The sequence below is a fragment of the Bombina bombina genome, chromosome 6 (assembly GCF_027579735.1).
Source record: "Bombina bombina isolate aBomBom1 chromosome 6, aBomBom1.pri, whole genome shotgun sequence".
Lineage (NCBI taxonomy): Eukaryota > Metazoa > Chordata > Amphibia > Anura > Bombinatoridae > Bombina > Bombina bombina.
Window position 1 is genome coordinate 647231868 of NC_069504.1, and position 23269 is coordinate 647255136.

Below are 23269 nucleotides of genomic sequence, written 5' to 3' on the forward strand. Positions count from 1 at the left end.
ATTTTATAATTTTTTGTAACTTAGTTCTTTTTTATTTTTTGTACTTTAGCTAGTTTATTTAATTGTATTTATTTGTAGGAATTGTGTTTAATTAATTTATTGATAGAGTAGTGTTAGGTTAATTGTAGGTAATTGTAGGTAGTTTATTTAATTAATTTATTGATAGGGTAGTGTTAGGTTTAATTATAACTTAGGTTAGGATTTATTTTACAGGTAATTTTGTTATTATTTTAACTAGGTAACTATTAAATAGTTCTTAACTATTTAATAGCTATTGTACCTGGTTAAAATAATTAAAAAGTTGCCTGTAAAATAAATATTAATCCTAAAATAGCTATAATATAATTATAATTTATATTGTAGCTATATTAGGATTTATTTTACAGGTAAGTATTTAGCTTTAAATAGGAATAATTTATTTAATAAGAGTTAATTAATTTCGTTAGATGTAAATTATATTTAACTTAGGGGGGTGTTACTGTTAGGGTTAGACTTAGCTTTAGGGGTTAATCAATTTATTAGAATAGCGGTGAGCTCCGGTCGTCAGATTAGGGGTTAATAATTGAAGGTAGGTGTCGGCGATGTTAGGGAGGGCAGATTAGGGGTTAATACTATTTATGATAGGGTTAGTGAGGCGGGTTAGGGGTTAATAACTTTATTATAGTAGCGCTCAGGTCCGCTCGGCAGATTAGGGGTTAATAAGTGTAGGCAGGTGTCGGCGACGTTGAGGGGGGCAGATTAGGGGTTAATAAATATAATATAGGGGTCGGCGGTGTTAGGGGTAGCAGATTAGGGGTACATAGGGATAACGTAGGTGGCGGCGCTTTGCGGTTGGAAGATTAGGGGTTAATTATTTTAAGTAGCTGGCGGCGACGTTGTGGGGGGCAGGTTAGGGGTTAATAAATGTAATACAGGGGTCGGCGGGGTTAGGGGCAGCAGATTAGGGGTACATAAGTATAACGTAGGTGGCGGTCGGCAGATTAGGGGTTAAAAATTTTAATCGAGTGGCGGCGATGTGGGGGGAGCTCGGTTTAGGGGTACATAGGTAGTTTATGGGTGCTAGTGTACTTTAGGGTACAGTAGTTAAGAGCTTTATGAACCGGCGTTAGCCAGAAAGCTCTTAACTCCTGCTTTTTTCAGGCGGCTGGAATTTTGTCGTTAGAGCTCTAACGCTCACTTCAGAAACGACTCTAAATACCAGCGTTAGAAAGATCCCATTGAAAAGATAGGATACGCAAATGGCGTAGGGGGATCTGCGGTATGGAAAAGTCGCAGCTGAAAAGTGAGCGTTAGACCCTTTAATCACTGACTCCAAATACCAGCGGGCGGCCAAAACCAGCTTTAGGAGCCTCTAACGCTGGTTTTGACGGCTACCGCCGAACTCTAAATCTAGGCCCAAGACTGTAAATCAGAAAAGAATCAATTTGCAAAAATGTAAGGAGGCTCTGAGCCAGTATATTGCTGTGCAGCAAGAAACAAATAAGGTGAATATTGATATCAATGCTACACAGCAAGGTTACATTGCAGCGTTGCAAGAACTGGTCAAAAAGAAAATACAGATGCGCATCTTTTTTTTGAGAAATCCAGAGCCGGTCTGAGGGGCTGTCTGGGAGTGCAGCAGGAGCACCACAAAAGTTCCAGAATGTTTGGTGTGAGTAATAACCTGCAAAAGATGGTGGCTACAGAAGACATAGAGGCTTACCTGATGGCATGTGAGTGTAGGTTGGCCCGTGACTGAGTGAGCTAGTTTACTTTAACCATTCCTGAGTAGAGAACCCCTGAAAGCTTACTATGATTTGGATCCAAAGCAAGCTAAGGACTATAAAAAGTTAAAAACAGAAGTTAAGGAAATGTTAGATTTGGGCATTATTGAAGAATCACAAAGTCATTGGAGTAGTCCAACTGTTCTGGTTCCAAAACCTGATGTCACAATTTTATTTTGTAATGATTTTAAAATTTGATACGTATCCTTTGTCAAGAATTCACAAGTTAGTAGAGAGACTAGGGAAGGCTCGATACATAACCACAATTGACCTCACCAAGGGCTATTGGCAAGTGCCATTCACAAAGCAGGCACAAGAAAAGACTGCATTTTCCACACCCAATGGTCTGTTTCAACATACAGACCTTACATGGGGCACCTGCCACATTTTAAAAAATAATGTACAGAATATTAAAGCCACGTGCACGTTATTCAGCGGGATACTTAGATGATGATGTGATACATAGTGAGGATTGGGAATCTCATCTGTCAAATGTACAAGCTGTTCTAAATTAAATATTGTTATTATTATCATTTATTTGTATAGCGCCGTCAAATTCCTTAGCGCTGGGTACAATGATAGGGGTATACAATGACAAGGATTTGTTATAAAATACAAAACATAAACAAATCTAGTACAGGAGGAAGAGGGCCCGGCTCCGGAGAGCTCACAGTCTACAGGTTTAGGGTGCAGAGACATAAGGTTGGGGTAGCTTGTCACAACAGTTGTAGTTGCAGCAGTGAGTCAGTTTATGTATGTTTGGTTAGGATGAGAGATGGAGGAGAGATGGTGAGTCTCTCTGAATAGGTGGGTTTTCAAGGAGCGTGTGAAGCTATACAAGGTTGGAGACAGTTTTATGGAGCAGAGATTTCTAGAGGTCAGAAGCAGCACGTGAGAGGTCTTGGAGACAGGAGTGGGACGTAGAGATAACAGGAGTGGAGAGACGTAGGTCAGAGGTTGATCAAAGAGGATGGGGTGGGGAATATTTCACGATGAGAGAGGAAATATAGTTGGCAGTTAGACTCTTGAGTACTTTGTAAGTTAGGGTTAATATTTTAAAATATATTCTGGGGTGTATGGGTAGCCAGTGTAGAGACTAGCAGTGTGGAGCAGCAGATGTAGATAGTCGACTTAGGTGGATGAGTCTAGCAGAAGCATTCATAATAGGTTGGAGGGAGGAGAGGCAGTGTTTTGGAAGGCCATTTAGAAGTAGATTGCAATAATCAATGCGTGACAAAATGAGGGAATTAATTTTTGTAGTTTTTTTTAGTAAGAAAGGGACAACTTCTGGAACGGTTGCGTAGATGTGAACGGCAGGATTTGATAAGAGCTTGTATATGTGGTTTGAATGTGAGTTCTAAATCAAGTATGACCCCAAGACAGCGGACCTGGGGTGAGGTGTTGAGAATAAAGTCTGCAACCGTCAGAGAAATGTCAGGTGTTGGATGTCTCGAAGAGGGGGGGATAAGAAGCAGCTCAGTTTTGGACAGATTGAGTTGGAGGTAGTGTGAAGACATCCAAGAGGAAATTGCAGAGAGGCAGTTGGAAATCTGGTTAAGTTAAGAGGGAGAGATATCAGGAGAAGAAAGAGATTTGAATATCATCAGCATATAAGTGGTACTGGAATCCAAAGGAGGCTATAAGTTTTCCAAGGGAGGCTGTATAGAGAGAGAAAAGCAAGGGACCCAAGACAGAGTCTTGCAGTACTCCAACTGAGAGAGGCATATGGTCAGAAGATATGTTGTTAAAGGAAACTGAAAATGAGCTGTTTGCGAGATATGAGGCAAACCAGGAGAGGGCTGTGTCCCGGATGCCAAATTAATGTAGTATTTTTAGGAGGAGAGGATGGTCAACTGTGTCAAAAGCAGCCGACAGATCAAGAAGAATTAGTAAGGAGTAGTGGCCTTTTGCTTTAGCTGAAAACAGGTAATTTGTTACTTTAGTAAGAAGGGTTTCTGTTGAGTGTTTAGGGCGGAAACCAGATTGTAGTGGATCAAGTAAGGAGTTAGTTGTGAGAATTATTCAAAAGATGAGCAGGAAAGAGAGGGGGTGAAGGAATGCAGTGAAAGATACTGTCTGGAGACCAGAGAATTCCTACTCCCCCTCCTTGTTTGTCTCCTGGCTTGGGAGTGTGATTGAAGTGCAGGCCGCCATAGGACAGAGAGGCTACAGCAGTTGTGTTAGAGGAGGAAAGCCAAGTTTCAGTAAGGGCTAACAGGTTAAGTGAACATGAAATTAATAGGTCGTGAATAGATGCAAGCTTATTGCATACAGAGCGTGCATTCCAAAGGGCCCAAGAGAATTGTGGTATAATAAGAGGTGCAGTTAATGAGGTTTAAAGGGTTATGTGGGCAAGGTTTATGAGGTGTCATTTGGGGTAGTGAACTGATGGAAGCAGAGGGTGGACCAGGGTTAGGTGAGACATCACCAGCTGCAAGAAGAAGAAAGATGGTGAGAGAAAGGAGATGAGAGTGTGTCTTATGTGAGTGTTTATGTTTAGAATCAGTGAAGCATGGCTGGCTGAGGGATGTGAGATAGGAATAGAGTTCATATGTGTTGTAGAGGGGGGAAGGTAGAATAGGAGAAATATGAATTGTCTGGGTGCTGTTTGTGAAAGGAAGAGCTGTGACTTTAAGGAGAGAGGAAAAAGAGAGAGAAAGACAGCTGTGTAAGCAGAGTTCCAAATATGTTCCAATTATATACCAGTCGCTGCTCTGTATATTTTGTTAACCATATATAATATATTCCATGTTCCTTGTTATAACTCCCCTACACTTATGAACTAACACACCTATATAAAATGCTGGTTTAACAGCTAACCCAAGCAAATGTTCAATTGGTCTAGAAGAGGTTAAATATTTAGTTTGGTGAATCACTGATTGGTTAAAATTGAAGCAATACAGAAGTGGCCATTAACTAAGAAGCAAGAGCTTTTCTTGGTTTGATTGGGTATTAACAGGGGACTTATTTCAACGATTGCTAATCCTTTAACTAATTTGACAAAAGCAAAATCCCTGTGATTGTTAAATGGTCTCCAGAAGCTGGAAATGTGACCAGCCAGTACACACACACAAACACACATACACACATACACATACACACACACACACACACACACACACACACACACACTATGTATTTACTGTAAATATTTCACATTCCAATGTTCTGCACATGTTCTTTGTATTTATAAATATATATATTCCTATATATATCTGTATATGTCTATAACTATATCTAATCATGTATATCTATATATATAGTGCCATATTATGAGTGGAGCACAATAATTTGCACGCAGGTTAAATTGTGCTCGCATTACAAGTTGAAAGTAAACGAGATCACTTGAGCGCAATCACGATTTATTGTAGAATGATTACCACGACTTTAAAGCTGTGGTTAACTGTTTTGCAAAAATTAAAAGTGTCACAAAACACATAAAAAATACATTACAAAATACACATGCACTCATAATAACACCATCTAATAAAAATTATTTAAAAAAATATTGCACACAAAAGTTATAAGGGCTCAAAGATATGAGGTCTCAGGTGTAAGAAAAAAAAAAAGGCCTGCAAAATGCTTTAACATAGAGATCTCTTCATGTCGGGTTAGCGCACTTGAGAACATGCGATCGGGTTAGTGCAATTAAGAATATGCGATCGGGTTAGTGCATATGAGAATATGAGTTCGTGTTAGCGCATATGAGAATATGAGTTTGGGTTAGCGCGCGAGTAGGGTGTTTGTTTTTCCCCCCCTTATTTTTCTCTATTGACTTCTATGGGGGAATAAGTTATCGAGCGAACAATATTATAATTGCACTAGAAGTAAGCTGTTTGCACGTATCGAGTTAACTCAAGAGCGCACATTTTTTACTTTCAACTCATAATAAGAAGGCAACCCGACGCACGCCAAAAGTTTACTTCTAGTCCAATTAGCGCTCTAGCATAAGTGATAAATAGCGCTCCGTTCGTAACCTGGCCCAATGTTGTACTAAAATACCTTTAGATATATGTAGAAATAAGTATTTATGAATAATGGAACATATTCTACTATGTGCAGAACATTGGAATGTGAGATATTCATATTTTCGTGCCAGGTTAGCGCAAATGAGAATATGCATTCGGGGTTTTGCTCAAGAGTAGTAGACTTCTATTGGAGAATACGTTAACGCGTGAACGCGATATTCTAACTTTGGATTTTTGCACTTGTCAGGTTAGAGCTAGATCGAAAACAGTTTACTTTCTACTTCTTACTTCTAACACAACGCTCAAGCGGAAGCATTAATTTGCGCTCCACTCATAATCTGGCCCTTAATAAGTAACATAATTTATTTTTTATAAATAAACAGTATTTTTTTTTCTTTGTTGCATCCAAAATATGGCAATTAAAAAATATTAGAGTTTTTTTTTTTTTATGGATTTTTTTGTCATTTTCTACCAATTCAGTTACATTCAGACAATCTTAAATGAAAATTAAATTTAAAATTTAATGTAATTTACACATTTTTAACTTGTCCTTTCATATGCACAATATAATTTTTTTTTTTTTTTTGCATATACTATTCAAAACACACCAATACTTAGGCGTAAATTTACTATTCCTGCTACTTGTGAACCTGTCAGCCTGCAATCGCCAAATGCGCTTGAGCAGGTAACATCAATCACCCAGAACAAGTGGGTGTCACATTGATTGATCTCGCCACTTCTGAGGTAACGGAGAGGAGAAGAAAAACAGTTTGTGCTTCTTAAATATGTGGCAGCAGGCTCGCTTATGCAAACCTGTTCCACATAGCCAGAAAAGCTGTGAACGCAGCTTAATAAATCCACCCCTTAAAGGGACACTCAGGTCAAATTAAATTTTCATGATTCAGATAGAGCAGCAATTTTAAACAACTTTACAATTTACTTCCATTAAAAAAATGTGCACAGTCTTTTATATTTACACTTTTTGAGTCACCAGCTCCTACTGAGCATGTGCAAGAGTTCACAGACTATACGTATATGCATTTGTGATTGGCTGATTGCTGTCACATGGTACAGGGGGAGTGGAAATATACATAACTTTGAAATTTGCTATAAAAAAATCTACTACTCATTTGAAACTCAGAGTAAATGCTATTATATTGTCTTGTTATCTTGCATTTGTTGATTATGCAAATCTACTGTGTTAATGGTCCTTTAAAGCCACAAATTGAGTGTTACATCATAGGTAATATGATTTGTAAAGAACTGTATCTCCTTCTCCCTACGCAGAGAGGAGCACCATCTTGATATTCAATGTAACTTAAACATATTTCCATATTTGTCTATATAGGTGGACAATAGAAAGTTTTTCATACAAGATGATGGAATACAAATAGTTGTTATAGACGGTGTACACGGGAAAGTAGTAGACAGAGCAATCTTCAAAACCACCATTCTCCAAGGAATCCCAGCTCAGCTTGAAAAATATGTAGCCAACATCAAAGACAAGTGAGTACCTTGATTGAAATTTCCCCTTTTTTTCATACAACATATACTACATAGCTGCTGTTGTTTTATCTGAATAAAAAGCTTGGAAATTGTGTTTACTAGTGTAAGTTAATTATGTTTTGAAAATAAAAGCCAAAAAGGCAGCTATAAATAGGTATGGTGGAGGGGCATAAAATCTAAATATGCCCAGAGAATATTATTGATATAGACAAATGTGTGTGTGTATATATATATATATATATATATATATATATATATATATATACACACACACACAGATACATTTACAGAATATCTATTTCAAAATAAAAATAAAATTTTCCTCTAAGTGAAAAACAAAGGAATTTCAAGTATTTGTATTCAAAAACACATTAAAACTTGTTAAAAATTAATACAAAATATATTGCATGTTTATATATATATATATATATATATATATATCAGTTAGCCGGTAGCCCAGCACTCCAACCTTTGAGGTGTGTGCTGTCCTCAATATTGTACATATGTTAACTTTTTGTTTAGAAGGGCACTCACAGGAATTTTTACATCAATCCAAATTTTTTTTATTTTTCAATACATCCAGTTCTCAATTTGTAGACGTTTCGTCCCTTATTTGGGCCTTTCTCAAGACAGATATGTTAAAAATCATTACGATCTGACGGTTCAAGACGGCATTACAGCCGTGCTCCCATGAGACAGGTCTTGTCAGATCAAGCACTATGCACTATTATATTTTATGTAATCCATATTGGTCACACAATTGTGTATAGGAAGGCATCAATCTCCATAACAATCTGACGCATTTCACAAATGTGCACATTTACTTTATCCATATAGAACTTCCTCACCCTGTTCTGTTTGCTTTCAGCTGCATCATGGTTATTGTTTCCAAGGGAAGACTGTATAATAAAGGACCCTGGATTAAAGTGCTGGGAAAGCTTGGAGCCACCACAGATGTAAAGCTAAAAGGTGCTAAACTTATGTGTGTGTGTGTAAATATATATCTTGGAAGCCAGATTGCAGGGGGTCGAGCAATGAGTTGGAGGACAGAAAGTGGGTTAGGCGATCGAAAACTAGTTTTTCAAGATTTTTTGACGCTAGCGGGTGCAGTTATATGGGGCGGTAGTTTGCAGGAGAGTTAGGGTCAAGGGAGGGTTTTTTGAGGATTGGGGTGACCTTTGCATGTTTGAAGAAGGCAGGGGGGCCTATCTATCAAGCTCCGTACGGAGCTTGAGGACCCGTACGGAGCTTGAGGATGGAGCTTGAGGACCCGTGTTTCTGGCGAGCCTCCAGGCTCGCCAGAAACAGCATTTATAAAGCAGCGGTCTAAAGACTGCTGCTCCATAACCCTGTCCGCCTGCTCTGATGAGGCGGACAGGAATCGCCGCAATTCAACCCGATCGAGTACGATCGGGTTGATTGACACCCCCCTGCTGGCGGACAATCGAGTCTGCAGGGGGCGGCTGTGCAACAGCAGCTCTTGTGAGCTGCTGGTGCAATACTGAATATGGAGAGTGTATTGATCTCCGCATTCAGCGATGTCTGTCGGACCTGATCCGCACTGTCGGATCAGGTCCGACAGACATTTGTTAAATAGGCCTCAGGGAATGAACCGGTAGAAAGGGATAGGTTGAATATGTGAATAAGCTGGAGTGAGGGTAGAAGACAGTAAGTATTCGATCGGGTTGATTTCCAGCGATGTCTGTCCGCCTCCTCAGAGCAGGCGGACAGGTTATGGAGCAGCGGTCTTTGTAATTCGGCCCCTCTGTTTTGAAGAAATACCTAGATAGGCACCTGGTAAATTGATAATATTCTTGCAAAACTGCTGCCATATAGTGCTCCAAAAATAAGCCACTCCTAAGCATACGTCCCTGCTTTTCAACAAATGATATCAAGAGAATGAAGAAAAATGATTATAGAAGTAAATTAGAAAGTTGTTTAAAATCCCATATTCCTTTAAATATCCCACTATTATGACAGTGATACAAAAAAAGTACCTGTAGTCCACTACTTATAGCAAATCTCTTTTCTCAAATAAAATTATACTGTTTCCTGAAAAAAAAAAAGTTCTACAGTGAGAGCTTCCCCTAAAGATTATGTAGAAGCCACTCTTGGATCACCTCATGCAAAATAAAGGGCCACTTTTGGACCCAAGTTATGTAAAAGTATGTGGCTATGCTTGATTTGAAAAATGTTTTTAAACTGAAAAATGCCTACCCAGATCAAGTGGGGAGAGGTTGTCAGCTGTGGTCTGCCGCTCAAGATGTCCCGTCTGTGTGCCTCATGGAACCACTTTTTCCTCAGGTAACATGTGATGCACTGGAAGCCACGCTAGGCCCTCCAAATTTGCAGGTCTCTTGCTGCACGGCATTCTGGGACTTATAGTTCCCAGCTATGCAGCCTAGAAAGTGATCAGCTGCACCATGATAAATTTCTAGTGCAGCTGGCAGCGGTGGTCAAAGTGGCTCCCCATAGAGGCACCAAACCAGGGTACCAGAACCCTGTCAGTGCCCTGGTCCACTAGGCTCCTGCCTGGATTGCATTTTTTCACCTCCTGATGGTGACCCTGTATGTGCAGCAATTACTCTCTAGATATCTGCAGTGTAACCTCAGTTCCTAGGTGGTGACACCCATATTTTAGAGGGAGGTGCATGAAATGTATTTAGTGTTTAATGTCCCTTTAATGACAGTGTGTACATTTGCACCACATTACGTCTTCATCCTCTTATTATGCACTGCTTTGTGATCAAGTGTTTCTAATCTTAATTAGAGCAGGTATCATAAATTAATTCTCAAGTCATTAGGGTCATAATTTCAACATTGTAATGTCAATGGTATTGGTATTAATGAATTTGTCTCTATTAAAAAGAGGTTTTATTGCTTAGTCAAGTTTCTGAAATCTCGAGACAAAAAAAAACATCAGCAATTTTATTATAGTTTATTATAATTAACAATTGGCGCAAATACCAGGATTGCAGGGAATGCTGTTGCTACTAAGGCCCCACAGTTTAATGACCTCCTGATTTGTATAAATATGGAAACAAATATAAATATATACTGTATATGCAGATATAAATATACACACCTGTATACAGTATATGTATGTTGTATAGTTAAGGTAAAAAGTACTTAGCTTGGAGGAATAATAGGGGTAATATCTTACCATTTTCTAGGGACTAAATATGTCTATTATTCTTGTTATGGTCCTTTAATTAAAGTGACAGTAAAGTCAGAATTGAATTTTCATGATTCAGATAGAGTAATTAATAAAAAAAATTCCATTTTAGTTCTATTATCTAATTTGCTTTGTTCTGTTTGTATCCTTTGTTGAAATGCATACTTAGGTATTCTCATGAGCAGCAATGCCCTACTGGGAGCTAGCTGCTGAATAGTGATTGCATGTATATGCCTTTTGTCATTTGCTCACCAGATGTGTTCAGCTAGTTCCTAGTAGTGCATTGTTGCCCCTTCAACAAAGGATACCAATATAATTAAGCAAATCTAATAATAGAAGTAAATTGGAAAGTTTTTTAAAAATTCTATGTTCTCTCTGAATCATCAAAATAAAGGTTTGGGGTTTCATCTCCCTTTAACCATTCCTTATCTGTATGTATATATATATATATATATATATATATATATATATATATATATATATATATATATATATATATATATATATATATGCGCATAGGGATAATGTTACAATAAAATATCTGTGGCTCAAGTGGAGCATTGACTTATAGTTTAGGGGCAACAAGTCCATGTGTCAGTGGCCTCTTGCAGATAGGAAATAGATCACCAAACATGATATAGGAAAAGCTATATAAGCAATGACCCAGGCCTAGGGGCTACCGCTTCTATAGCTTGCGCACTTTTGTATCACTCTCCACAATTATCAGTAAAGCTCATGTCTTTCTTTTTATGTTTCTAGAAAAAATGGCTTTTGTTGGCTACAAGGGTAAATTTCAACCCATATGGACTAAGATGGTTACAGACAATGAAGCAGCAAAGATTTATCAAGCAATCCCAGTGCCTGTTGAGAAGAAAATGAGATTATGAGGATAAAAGCTGGTCTTAATTCTGCTATCACTGCCACAAACAGCGAGGAAAGATCTTGTCTGTCAAAACGCACAACCTTTCCTTCCAGAGACACTGCCATAGGCTGTGCGTACTCTTTACAGACTGTATTGTAGGTACAATGCCAGTAAGCTTCTTATACACATGATGCCAGCCTGCAATGTACTCACTGCTGCCCAGTGTGAATGGAAAACACTCCTGGCACATAGAAAAGGATTCACTGAGTAAAAATACATTTCATTGGGTGTCTTTCCCAGATAATGTGTAACCCTCTTTAGACCTATTTGGTAACAAAAGTTTACTCATGGCACATTACTTATCATTGCGATCATTAGTAGTTTTTGTGTGAGGCCTACAGAATCTTGAAATTATTTGCAACAAACTAGCTTGTAAAACTGTTTGACCCGTTTTATCATCATAGAATGCCTTGCTATTTAGTGTATGCCATGATATTGCAGTAAGTGAAACAAACTTCCTATAATTCCATAGGTTTCTGAGATAACTAGGTATTGGAGTCTTATGTCTGTAAATTATTTCTTATATAATAAGAAGAGTAAATATATTAATGGATGCACCATGAAGTACACCTTTAGATGTACATTTTTTTCTGTCCCATAGTTAGTAAATTTATTTAAAAAATTCTGCATCATATGAAATATAAGGGAGTACTTTTGTTTTTGAGTGTAGTATTTATTGTTGGATTAGATAACAATTTCTCTTTGATTTTGCAACTGGAAACTTTTGCTAATTGACCATCCCTAAGGGTAATATATAACCTGATCAAAATGTTTATTTCACAAACAAATTCCAAATGATTCTATCAGTAATTGCTTTCACCATATGAACATTCGTTTTTAAGTCTAGTTGCCAGATTTTGTAAAATATAAAACTGAGGAGTAATTTTTAAACCCTTTAGCCATTTTTGAGTTTTATATTTTTTTTATAAGTAACAATTGGTGCTTGCTTTAATATGATGATGCTAAATGACTTTTGCCCCTGTTATAATGGGCAATTACAAATCAATAATGTTTACTGCATCCTCTATTTAGGCTATATGATTTCATGCCAAAACTTGCAATTTACACTCAAAGCAGCGTAGCATTCTGTGCTATATTAATTTCTATTAATCATAGTGCAAATGTAAGTGTCATTGAGTTTGGCAAGAAATATCAAACTCATACATTCCCATTGTTAAATGTAGTTTTAACTGGCACACTGTAAACATCTGTAACGTCCAAAATTGTGAGTTAGCTCTAGTCACAGTATAATATTGTAATGTACTGGATGTTCCTAATGGCTCATGCACAAATAGAATAATGTCATTTCATCCCATACACAGTGAGATACAAGGGCAAATAATATTCTTTACTCAGTGTATTGTTGCTTTGCACTATAAGGTGATTCTTCATCCTAATTTAACATGAACTCACCTCTAGGGCTCTCTAGAGTATTTAGTCTTAGAAAATGTTGACGTGAACACAGAATTTGCCTGAACAAGCTTTGATAATGGAAGATGCAGACAAACTGCTGTGCACAAGGATAAATGAACACAACGTGGTATTTTCTGGTATATAATATGAGTGTTCTAGAATAAAGTCCTTGCTTGTTTGTTTTTCCTGTCACCGAAATTGCTGGACCTTTTTCGGAAATAGGTGTGTAAGTACTGTAATGTGTTTTGTATGTAAGCAATATTTCTTATAGACTTCACTTGGGGGGGAAAAAGATATATTTTGTATTTATTTATGAATCAGAATATCAGGGAATGATCTAGATATGTCATTATCCTGAAGATGTAAAGGATTTGAAATCAGTGATTTTCAAATATACAGAGACTGTTTGATTTCCAGTGTCTAAACTGTTGTTAGATTGTTGTTAGCAATCATTGTCTGTTTGAAATATCAAAATAAATATATAAAAAAGAAACTTGTTCTTGTATTTCTTATGCATAAAAATAACTGTCTATTAAATATATATGAGTGATGCATCCCTTTCCAATCTTGTACACACTAACATAAACATTTTTTTAAATTATATGTTAGGCAAAATATAAGTTAAATGGACAGTATACACCAATTTTCATATAACTGCATGTAATAGACACTACTATAAACAATAATATGCACAGATACTGATTGAAAAATCCAGTATAAAACCATTTAAAAACTTACTTAGAAGCTCCCAATTTAGCACTGTTAAAAAACATGTGGAAATAGTCATATGCCCATTTTTGACTAGTACCAGCCAATTTTCTAAAGCCCCCCCAGGACCAGTTCCACCCAGACTCATTTATTAACTGCCAGGTATAATGCCTGACTTGAAGATAGGCAAAGAAATCTTTCTGTGGAAGTTCATATTCCCTTCTAAGAGAGGCAAAGGTTTTAATGCATCTCATTTCTATGTCTAGTAAATGAACAATCCTATTTAGACCTGCATTATGCCATCTTTGAAATAGTGCTGATTGCAACTCTGCATGAAACTGAAGGTTTCCCTTTAACGGTAGGTACTTTGAAATCTTCCTTTCTAGTTCCAAGAGGTTGCAAATTTTCGACCACGCTTTAATAGGGTTAATTATAGACATTAATTTTTTTATTTCAGGTGGAATTCTCATGGGTTTAATATGTATTAATGCTGTAAGTGAAAATGGAAAAGTTATATTATCTTCTAACTCGTTATATGTTACATAATCATTAGAAGAGATCCAGTCAGTTACTATCCGTGCCAAAAATGCGTAATTGTAAAGCTGAAGATCCGGCAGAGCACATCCCCCATATTTTTTAGTTAAAGACAATTTTACCAATGAGATTTTTACCTTGCCATATAAACTTTCTTAAAGCCATATTAAATATCCTGATATCTTTCCCTTTTAAAATTAATGGGGTATTTTGACTTATGTACAATATTTTAGGAAGTAAGATCATTTTGTATAGTGCTATGCAACCTGATAATGACAGAGGGAGATTTTGCCAAATTTTCTTTGTTTCCATTGCTCTATAAAGTGCTGGAACAATATTAATATTATACCAGTCATCTGGATTTGAAGATATTGCCATACCCAAATATTTCAGTGAGTCAGTTATAATAGTAAAGGGTATATTTTCCGGAGACTGTTTGGTCTGCTTTATCTATAATAATTCAGATTTGGTAGTATTTATCTTATATCCTGAAAACGAAGCATATTGCCCAATATAATATAGAAGCTTTGGTAAATTAAATTGAGTATTCCGCATATATATAAGTATATCATCAGCGTATAAAGCTATCTTAAGTTCTTTCTTTCCTATCTTAATACCATCAATGTGTTGACAAATTAAAATCCCCAATGGTTCAATCACAATATCAAAAAGTAGGGGGGAGAGAGGACATCCCTGCCTAGTGCCTCTGCCTAAAGTTATAGCTGTTGATATTCTACCATTAAGTATCAATCTTGTATGAGCTTTTTTGTATAAATTTTCGATAAATTTGGAAAACTTGCCTTTGAAACCAAATTGGGCATAAGTGTAGAAAAGGTGATCATAATGGACTGAGTCAAAGGCTTTTTCTGCGTCAATTGAAATTGCTGCCATGTATGGAGTGTCCTCCCCCCCCCCCCCCGCTCATGCTTCTCCAATCCTATAAAGTAGTCAATAGTAAGAAACAGTTCCCTTATTTTTGTCAAGAAACCAGCTTGATTTTTGTGAATAATGTTAGAAAGAAGATTATGTAATCTGCGGGCCAAGATTTAAGTAATTAATTTATAGTCTGTATTTAACAGAGCTATTGGTCTGTAAGATTCTTTCTGCGCTGGATCTTTCCCTGGCTTTAAAATAAGAGTAGTAAAGGATGCCACACAATTATGAGAAGCCGAATTTCCCTCAATGTACATGTCATTAAAGAGTGTGAATAAATATGGGGCAACAGATGGAGATAATATTTTATAAAATTCATTAGGTAAGGCATCAGGGCCCGCGGCTTTATTAAGAGGCTGATCCTGAATACCTTTATTAACTTCTGCTTACCATCTTTTTGAAGAGCTTCTATCGGTACTGAACCTTTATCTTGCTTAACTAGATTGGCAAGAAGTTTGCCTGCTTTACTATCATATCTAAGCAATTTGGCTTGGAATTTTAATTCTTTTTGGGCAGTTCTATGAATAAGGAAAGTGTCTCTTTCCTTTTTGGCGAGTGTGTATCTAGTCCATGCTTCTGGTGTTTTACTTATCAGGTACCTATTGTATGCATTTGATAATGCTTTTAAGATTTCTTTCTCCCGTAACTTATATTTTCTAGTTCTATTGACATTATATGCCAAGATCTCCCCCCTTAATACTGCCTTCGCTGCTTCCCAAAAGACTGCAGGGCGATTTATATATTCATGATTAAATTTAACGTATTCCTCAAATTTATGTTTCAAACTATTTTTAAAGTCAAAATCTGAGGCTAAGTGTTTAGGAAAGTAAAACCGAGAACTAGAGAGACTCTGTTGCGCGTATTTCTATAATAATTGGAGCATTGGAACGATCAGAAGTATACTAGACTCAATCTCTAATTTGTATAACTTTTCATCTAAAAGAAAATCTATTCTTGAGAGACTCTTATAAGCCTTAGAGAGGCAAGTGTATTCTCTAATATCTGGGTTTTGGGATCTCCAAATATCTTTTACCTTTAAATTTTGGAAGAGTTTTAGATTCAAGGTTGCCTCTTTTAGTTTTTATGGGAGAGGGATTTTGCCTTCGTCTGTCTAGGGGAAATTTCAGTGCCATGTTAAAATCCCCTCCTATGATCAAAAATCCCTCCATGTTGGAGAGTATTTTTGCCTGCAATAGTTCCCAGAACACAGGATCAAAAACATTTGGCGCATATATATTGCAGAGTGTGTATAACGTTTTAGCGATTAAAATTCTTACTATCAAAAATCTCCCCTCTGGGTCTGTTTCTACATGTAAAATTTCGTAAGTTATCTTTTTCCCAACCAATATTGCAACCCCCCCCTTCCGCACAACAGCAGGAGAAGAAATAACTTCTTTAACGCAAACATTCTTAAGTTTAGTTACTTCCTCTAATTTCAGATGAGTTTCCTGGAGGAAGGCAATATCTGTTTTTATCTTTTTTAGGTAGGATATTATTGTCTTTCATTTAATCGGAGATGTTTATACCGCCTATGTTCCAGGAGACCATCTTACAATTTTTAGACATTTTCAAAATTTAGAGGTGGGAGGGAAGAAAAAGAGAGAAGAGAAGAAAAAAAAAAAAGGGAGAAGACCCTTAGTACCCCTCCGCCCGCCCCCCTTCCCATACCTTGCCTCATCTGGCCATATAAACTTCAATGACCTGAAGAGACATCCTATTGAACAGCATCAAGAATTTTATAATAATATTCTCACAAGAAAAAGAAAAAAAAATATTGTTTAGTATAATCAATTGTTATCCCTGGGGTAATCTCTGTGTAATAAATTTTTCTGCGTCTATAGCTGACTCAAAGAAATGTACATGAGTATCAATTGTTATTTTCAGTTTGGCTGGGTATATTGGAGTAGCTTGGTGACCTTGATTAATTAGTCTGGTGCAAATTGGAGCCAATTCCCTTCTCTTGGCTGAAGTCTCAGCCGAGAAGTCTTGAAAAAGCATAATTTTGGCGTTGCCTAAGAATATAAGTTGTTTTTTTCTGTAATATTGGAGAAGTGTAAGTTTATCCTGATAGTTTAGGATTTTGGCAATAATTGGCCTGGGTTTGGAGTTCCCTTGCTCGGTTGTTTGCCTGCCTAATCTGTGGACTCTCTCTATCGCTATTTGTGATTGAGTTTGTGGGATTTGCAAGAGCTGTGGAAGTGTAACTGTTAGGAGTTTATTAAGGTCTTCATATTGTTTTTCCTCAGGGACCCCTATTAATCTGAGATTGTTCCTCCAGGCACGGTTTTCCAAGTCTTATAACTTGGTCTGTGTTTTGGAAAGTTTAAGGCTTATATCTGCTATCCTTATATTGTGACTTATTGTAGTGTCCTTTAGGTCAGAAATTCTTTGTTCTGCTTCGGACAATCTATTGGAGAACTAGCGTATTTCAGTTGTCAGTGACAACATATCTTGCTTAATTTCATTTCTGAGAGCTTCAAATTTAGGAGTCAGGGCTTCAGTTATATTTAGGACCAATAGTTGTACATCTATTGGTTCATTCATCTGTGTAGAGTTAGTACTATTAGCCTGTGTGTTTACCAAAGTTTCCAGAGTGGTCTTGTTCTTTTTATCTCTATACCGATCTGCCATGGCTGAAGGTGAGGTTTTGGCTTGTGAAGTGAATAATTAATCCATGTGTGTCCGTGAATCTGAATTGAGTGAGAGCAACTAGTGCTACTGGGTGAGAAAAAAAAAACCTGAAGGAAGACGGGGGAAAAAAAAATTCAGCCGAAGGATTATTGTGAAGGAAGGGATGTGTAATGTGAAGGAAGAAGGGGATGTGGAGGGGAGAAAAAAAAAGGAGCGAAGGGGGGCCTAGGTGAGTGTGAATTAAGTGTTTAGTGAATTGTGAAGGGGTGAGCCAAAAACCTTCTGTTCAATCAGAGAGATTGGCACTTAGCAAAAATTTGATTGAACCACAGCTGTTTGGAGTGTTATTTTAAAAAGGAATATTTCACCCTGAAAATAAAATAATTATTCCTGATTTCTAGAATCCTGTACCTCTGTTTTAAGAAGGTCCTTCCTCTGAAGGTTATTCCTTCCCTTTTCTTATCACTTTTATAGTATTTTTTTTATAGATAAGGTTGTCAAAAATAAGGGAATTTTTATGTTATTTCGTAGAGGTAGTATAAATTAGCCACTTGATTAAGTCTATTTTAATTCTAAACATGCTATAGGGGAGAGAAAAACAAAAAAACAAAAAACGTAAGGGAAAGATCCCCAATAATTATGGGTAAAAAGTAGCAATAAATTAATATAAAAACAGTTGTTCAAGGAAATGCAATAATTGTTAGATAAACAGTATGGTCAATTTCTCTGAATTTTTCCATGTTTAGCAACAAGCTTAGTTTGACCCAGTAAGTATATTCTATTTCGCCTGTACTTTCTCCTCTGCCCCTTATGCCCCTTCTGCTCTTCCGCCTATCCTCTCTTATGCTTCTTCTCTTACTTATTTGGGGAGTTCTAGATTTATCCTCAATAGGCCTCTAATGTAAGAGAAGACTCTTAATTGCTAGGTTGATATAACTGAAGAGTTGCTATATTTCATTTAAGAACAGTTATAGATTCTAATGTACTTTTGCTATTGAACTATTTTGAGAGTTTCTAGTATATTAGTACACTTCTTCCTCTCTGTCTCTTCTCCTGGTTAATTCAAGAAAATGAGACAATAATTAAATAAGCAATATGATCAACTTCTCTTAAGACTTAATCGTACATATGGTAAACAGCATGTCCCATTTTAGGCCAGAGGTGTGTTCTGTTAGCCCTGTACTGTTTTCTTATCTTCTCTTAACCCTCCTTCCCCCTCTCTTCCCTTCTCACTCTTGTACCTATTTTATTTTTACTTATTTAAGCATTCTAATTTATTAAATATTGTTTAAAATAGGAGTATAATGATATAAGCCTTATACCACCTTAATAAGTGATATACTAAATCTCCAGTGGAAAAAAAGAATGCTATTGATAGATACAATTTAGTCAGATTTTGCTAATGGAACTATTTTAAATGTTCTTATTGTATCAGATTGGTTCCCATTTTTTCCTCTTTCCTTTTCCCCTTCCCTTCTATCCCCTTTGTATAATTATAATGAAAATACTTTGAAACAATAGTGAGTTACAATATTTCAAAGAGAGATCATAAGAAGCAATTATAGAAAATACAACTTTACATCTCAAAAAAGTTATCAAGTTAAGAGCTAAGTTCTGGCCGGGGAGTTAAGAGGAAAGAGGATCCATGGTAGTTATGACAGTACCTTATTTTGTCCATGGGAATTAACCCGGTCAGCATTTAGTACGATCCTGTAAAATTCTATAACTCTGACCTTGGCTTAATACTCCCTCGTGCAGTTCATATAGAAGGGAGCAGCTCTGCAGGGTATAATCACACTACTGTGTATTGGCCTGTGGGGAGAGCGCCTCTACACATCGGCTACTACTTTGGCATGACAGGTCGGTTCAATGAAGCCCCCCCTCACACAGGATCCGTGGGAGGGGACGGACCAGCGAGGACAAAACTAGTACCTGAGGCAGTGTAGCCGGAGAAGTGAGCCTCTATGACCCGGTACACCTGGCACAACGTTGAAGGACAGACTGGGTGAATCCCGCCTCACACAGCTTCCACCAATCAGCTGGGTATGACTGAAGCCCCAGAAAATGCAGCCGGGGCAAGGAACATCTGTGGTCATGCGATCCTCACACTCTGGGGAGAGCCCCTCCTCTCGCAGCATCCGTGGGAGTAGGGCGGAACACGAAAAGACAACCGGACTCCTGTGTGGATACAACCGGTAAGTGGAATGACTATGTTTAGGTTAGCCCGGTGTCGAGTGGGCCCTTCTTCTCTTTGTGTCAAAAGCGAAGGTAAGGAGCACTGCTCCGTGCCCACAAATACAGTTCCCCAGGATATGGGTATTCAAAGTCACCAAACTGGCAATGTCCACAAGGGTCAACTCTCAGGAACACTCCTTAGTACTCAATAAGCACATAGATTCCTATTGATACAAATAGTTGTAATCTTCCTTTCACAACATGCATAGGAGGAAGATAACCCCAGCCGGCAAACTTAGATTAAGTAGTTTGAGAGGGCACAAGAGAAGGAGTTTGAGCCATATAGAGCTTCTGTCTCTTACCCCCTAACGCAGCATTTGTGGGAGGGGGGGCGTAAAACTGCAGTGTCAGCAAGGTATTTCGTTTTTCGGGGGAAGAAAACAATATGATGAATTTCAGAAAAGCAAGATTTTTGCGTCAAGGAACATACAGTGCCTTAGGCCTAGATTTAGAGTTGGGCGGTAGCCGTCAAAACCAGCGTTAGAGGCTCCTAACGCTGGTTTTTACCGCCCCCTGGTATTTGGCGTCAGTCAGGAAAGGGTCTAACGCTCACTTTGCAGCCGCAACTTTTCCATACCGCAGATCCCCCTACACCATTTGCGTATCCTATCTTTTCAATGGGATCTTTCTAACGCCGGTATTTAGAGTCGTGGCTGAAGTGAGTGTTAGAAATCTAACAACAAAACTCCAGCCGCAGAAAAAAAACAGGAGTTAAGTCAGTAGTTAAGAGCTTTCTGGGCTAACGCCGGTTTATAAAGCTCTTAACTACTGTGCTCTAAAGTACACTAACACCCATAAACTACCTATGTACCCCTAAACCGAGGCCCCCCCACACCGCAGCCACTGTATTAATTTTTTTAACCCCTAATCTGCCGCTCCGTACACCGCCGCCAGCTACATTATCCCTATGTACCCCTAATCTGCTGCCCCTAACATCGCTGACACCTACATAATATTTATTAACCCCTAATCTGCCCCCCCCAACGTCGCCGCTACCTTACCTACACTTATTAACCCCTAATCTGCCGACCGAACCGCACCGCTACTATAATAAATGTATTAACCCCTAATCCGCCTCACTCCCGCCTCAATAACCCTATAATAAATAGTATTAACCCCTAATCTGCCCTCCCTAACATCGCCGACACCTAACTTCAAACATTAACCCCTAATCTGCCGACCGGAGCTCACCGCTATTCTAATAAATTTTTTAACCCCTAAAGTTAAGTCTAACCCTAACACTAACACCCCCCTAAGTAAAATATAATTTAAATCTAACGAAATAAATTAACTCTTATTAAGCACTATGTTGTGAATTTCTTTTTTTACAGGGACACTTTTTAGGATACCATAGGAGCAGCTGACAGGTGCTAGGATCCAATCAGCTACTTCAGCAACCACACTCAGGAATTTGGATCTGTTAAAGTAACTAACATTGGAAGGAATCAATTTCCTCACTTTCACCTTGCTTTTCATCACCCATTTTTTCCATTTTTTAGTTTTGATAGACTTATTTTTGTTCTTCACTAACATTTGTTGATCAACTTTTTGAACACTTTTTTTGATTATATTTTATATTTTATTTTTTATGTTATTGCATATTGTGTATTTTATTTTTTATGTTATTGCATATTGTGTATTTTATTTAATTATATCTTAACCTCACTGGATTAAGTAGCTAGCATTTTTATATCCATTTGCACTCACTCACTATTTGATTGTATCTATACAATTATTTTGCTACCCCCCTTTTTTTGCACTGCAGTGCATTTTTCTATTTTTTGGAACACTATTTTTGTAACACTAATTTTGAACACTATTGTTTGTATTATTGTTTATTAGTTTTTTTGCTTGATGCACTTGCTACAGTTGTACTGAGGCTAATTCTGTTTTATTAGTATACACTCTTATTCTGGTGTACCACTCACACTGATCACCTGTTATTACCTCTGTTTTTATTGTAATTATCAGCTTTGGCCCTTTGAGCCGCTTCTGTAAGATATTCCTGTATTTGTAATTTTATTTATATGTGCTTTTTACATTTTTTATATATAGTCCTTTATTACTGATGCTTTTTAACATGGTTCATTAAATAATCTTCTTTTATCTCTCTGTGAGTATATTTATCCCTTGGCCTCTTGTTGGCGCTGTATTCACTTCTTACTACTTGTTAAATATAATTTTTATCTAACGAAATAAATTAACTCTTATTAAATAAATTAATCCTATTTAAAACTAAATACTTACCTGTAAAATAAACCCTAATATAGCTACAATATAAATTATAATTATATTGTAGCTATTTTAGGATTAATATTTATTTTACAGGCAACTTTGTAATTATTTTAAACAGGTACAATAACTATTAAATAGTTAATAACTATTTAATAGTTACCTAGTTAAAATAATTACAAAATTGCCTGTAAAATAAATCCTAACCTAAGTTACAATTAAACCTAACACTACACTATCAATAAATTAATTAAATAAAATACCTACAATTATCTACAATTAAACCTAACACTACACTATCAATAAATTAATTAAATAAAATACCTACAATTATCTACAATTAAACCTAACACTACATTATCAATAAATTAATTAAATACAATACCTACAAATAACTACAATTAAATAAACCAACTAAAGTACAAAAAATAAAAAAGAACTAAGTTACAAAAAATAAAAAAATATTTACAAACATTAGAAAAATATTACAACAATTTTAAACTAATTACACCTACTCTAAGCCCCCTTAAATAAAATAACAAAGACCCCCAAAATAAAAAAATGCCCTACCCTATTCTAAATTAAAAAAGTTCAAAGCTCTTTTACCTTACCAGCCCTGAAAAGGGCCATTTGCGGGGCATGCCCCAAATAATTCAGCTCTTTTGCCTGTAAATAAAAACATACAATACCCCCCCAACATTACAACCCATCACCCACATACCCCTAATCTAACCCAAACCCCCCTTAAATAAACCTAACACTAAGCCCCTGAAGATCTTCCTACCTTATCTTCACCATGCCAGGTTCTGATCTGAACAGCCAATAGAATGCGAGCTCAATCTGATTGGCTGATTGGATCAGCCAATCGGATTGAACTTGAATCTTATTGGCTGATTCCATCAGCCAATCAGAATATTCCTACCTTAATTCCGATTGGCTGATAGAATCCTATCAGCCAATCGGAATTCGAGGGACGCCATCTTGGATGACGTCATTTAAAGGAACCGTCATTCGGCGAGTAGGCGTCAGTTGAAGAGGTTGGATCCGCGTCGGCTGGGAAGAAGATGGCTCCGCTCCAGAAGAAAGAAGATTGAAGATGGCGCTTGATAGAAGACTTCATCCCAATGATGGACTTCCGCCTTCAGCCCGATGATGGAGTTCTTCAGCCGCCGCTTGGATCAAGACTTCGGACCCTCTTCTGGAGCGATCGGTGAACCTGGCATGGTGAAGATAAGGTAGGAAGATCTTC

At 37.2% G+C, this 23269-nt stretch overlaps 1 protein-coding gene across 3 annotated transcripts in view; it reads left to right on the forward strand.

Moving 5' to 3' along the window:
• Positions 1-13240, forward strand: part of CEMIP (cell migration inducing hyaluronidase 1) — a 188410-nt gene extending 175170 nt beyond the window's left edge. For all 3 annotated transcript variants that reach the window (XM_053717679.1, XM_053717677.1, XM_053717678.1), the window contains exons 27-29: positions 7080-7237; positions 8106-8206; positions 11172-13240. In XM_053717679.1, coding sequence (XP_053573654.1) covers positions 7080-7237; positions 8106-8206; positions 11172-11299 — 387 coding nt within the window. In that variant the 3' untranslated portion in view covers positions 11300-13240. The remainder of the gene's footprint in view (positions 1-7079; positions 7238-8105; positions 8207-11171) is intronic.
• The last annotated feature ends 10029 nt before the right edge of the window (positions 13241-23269 follow it).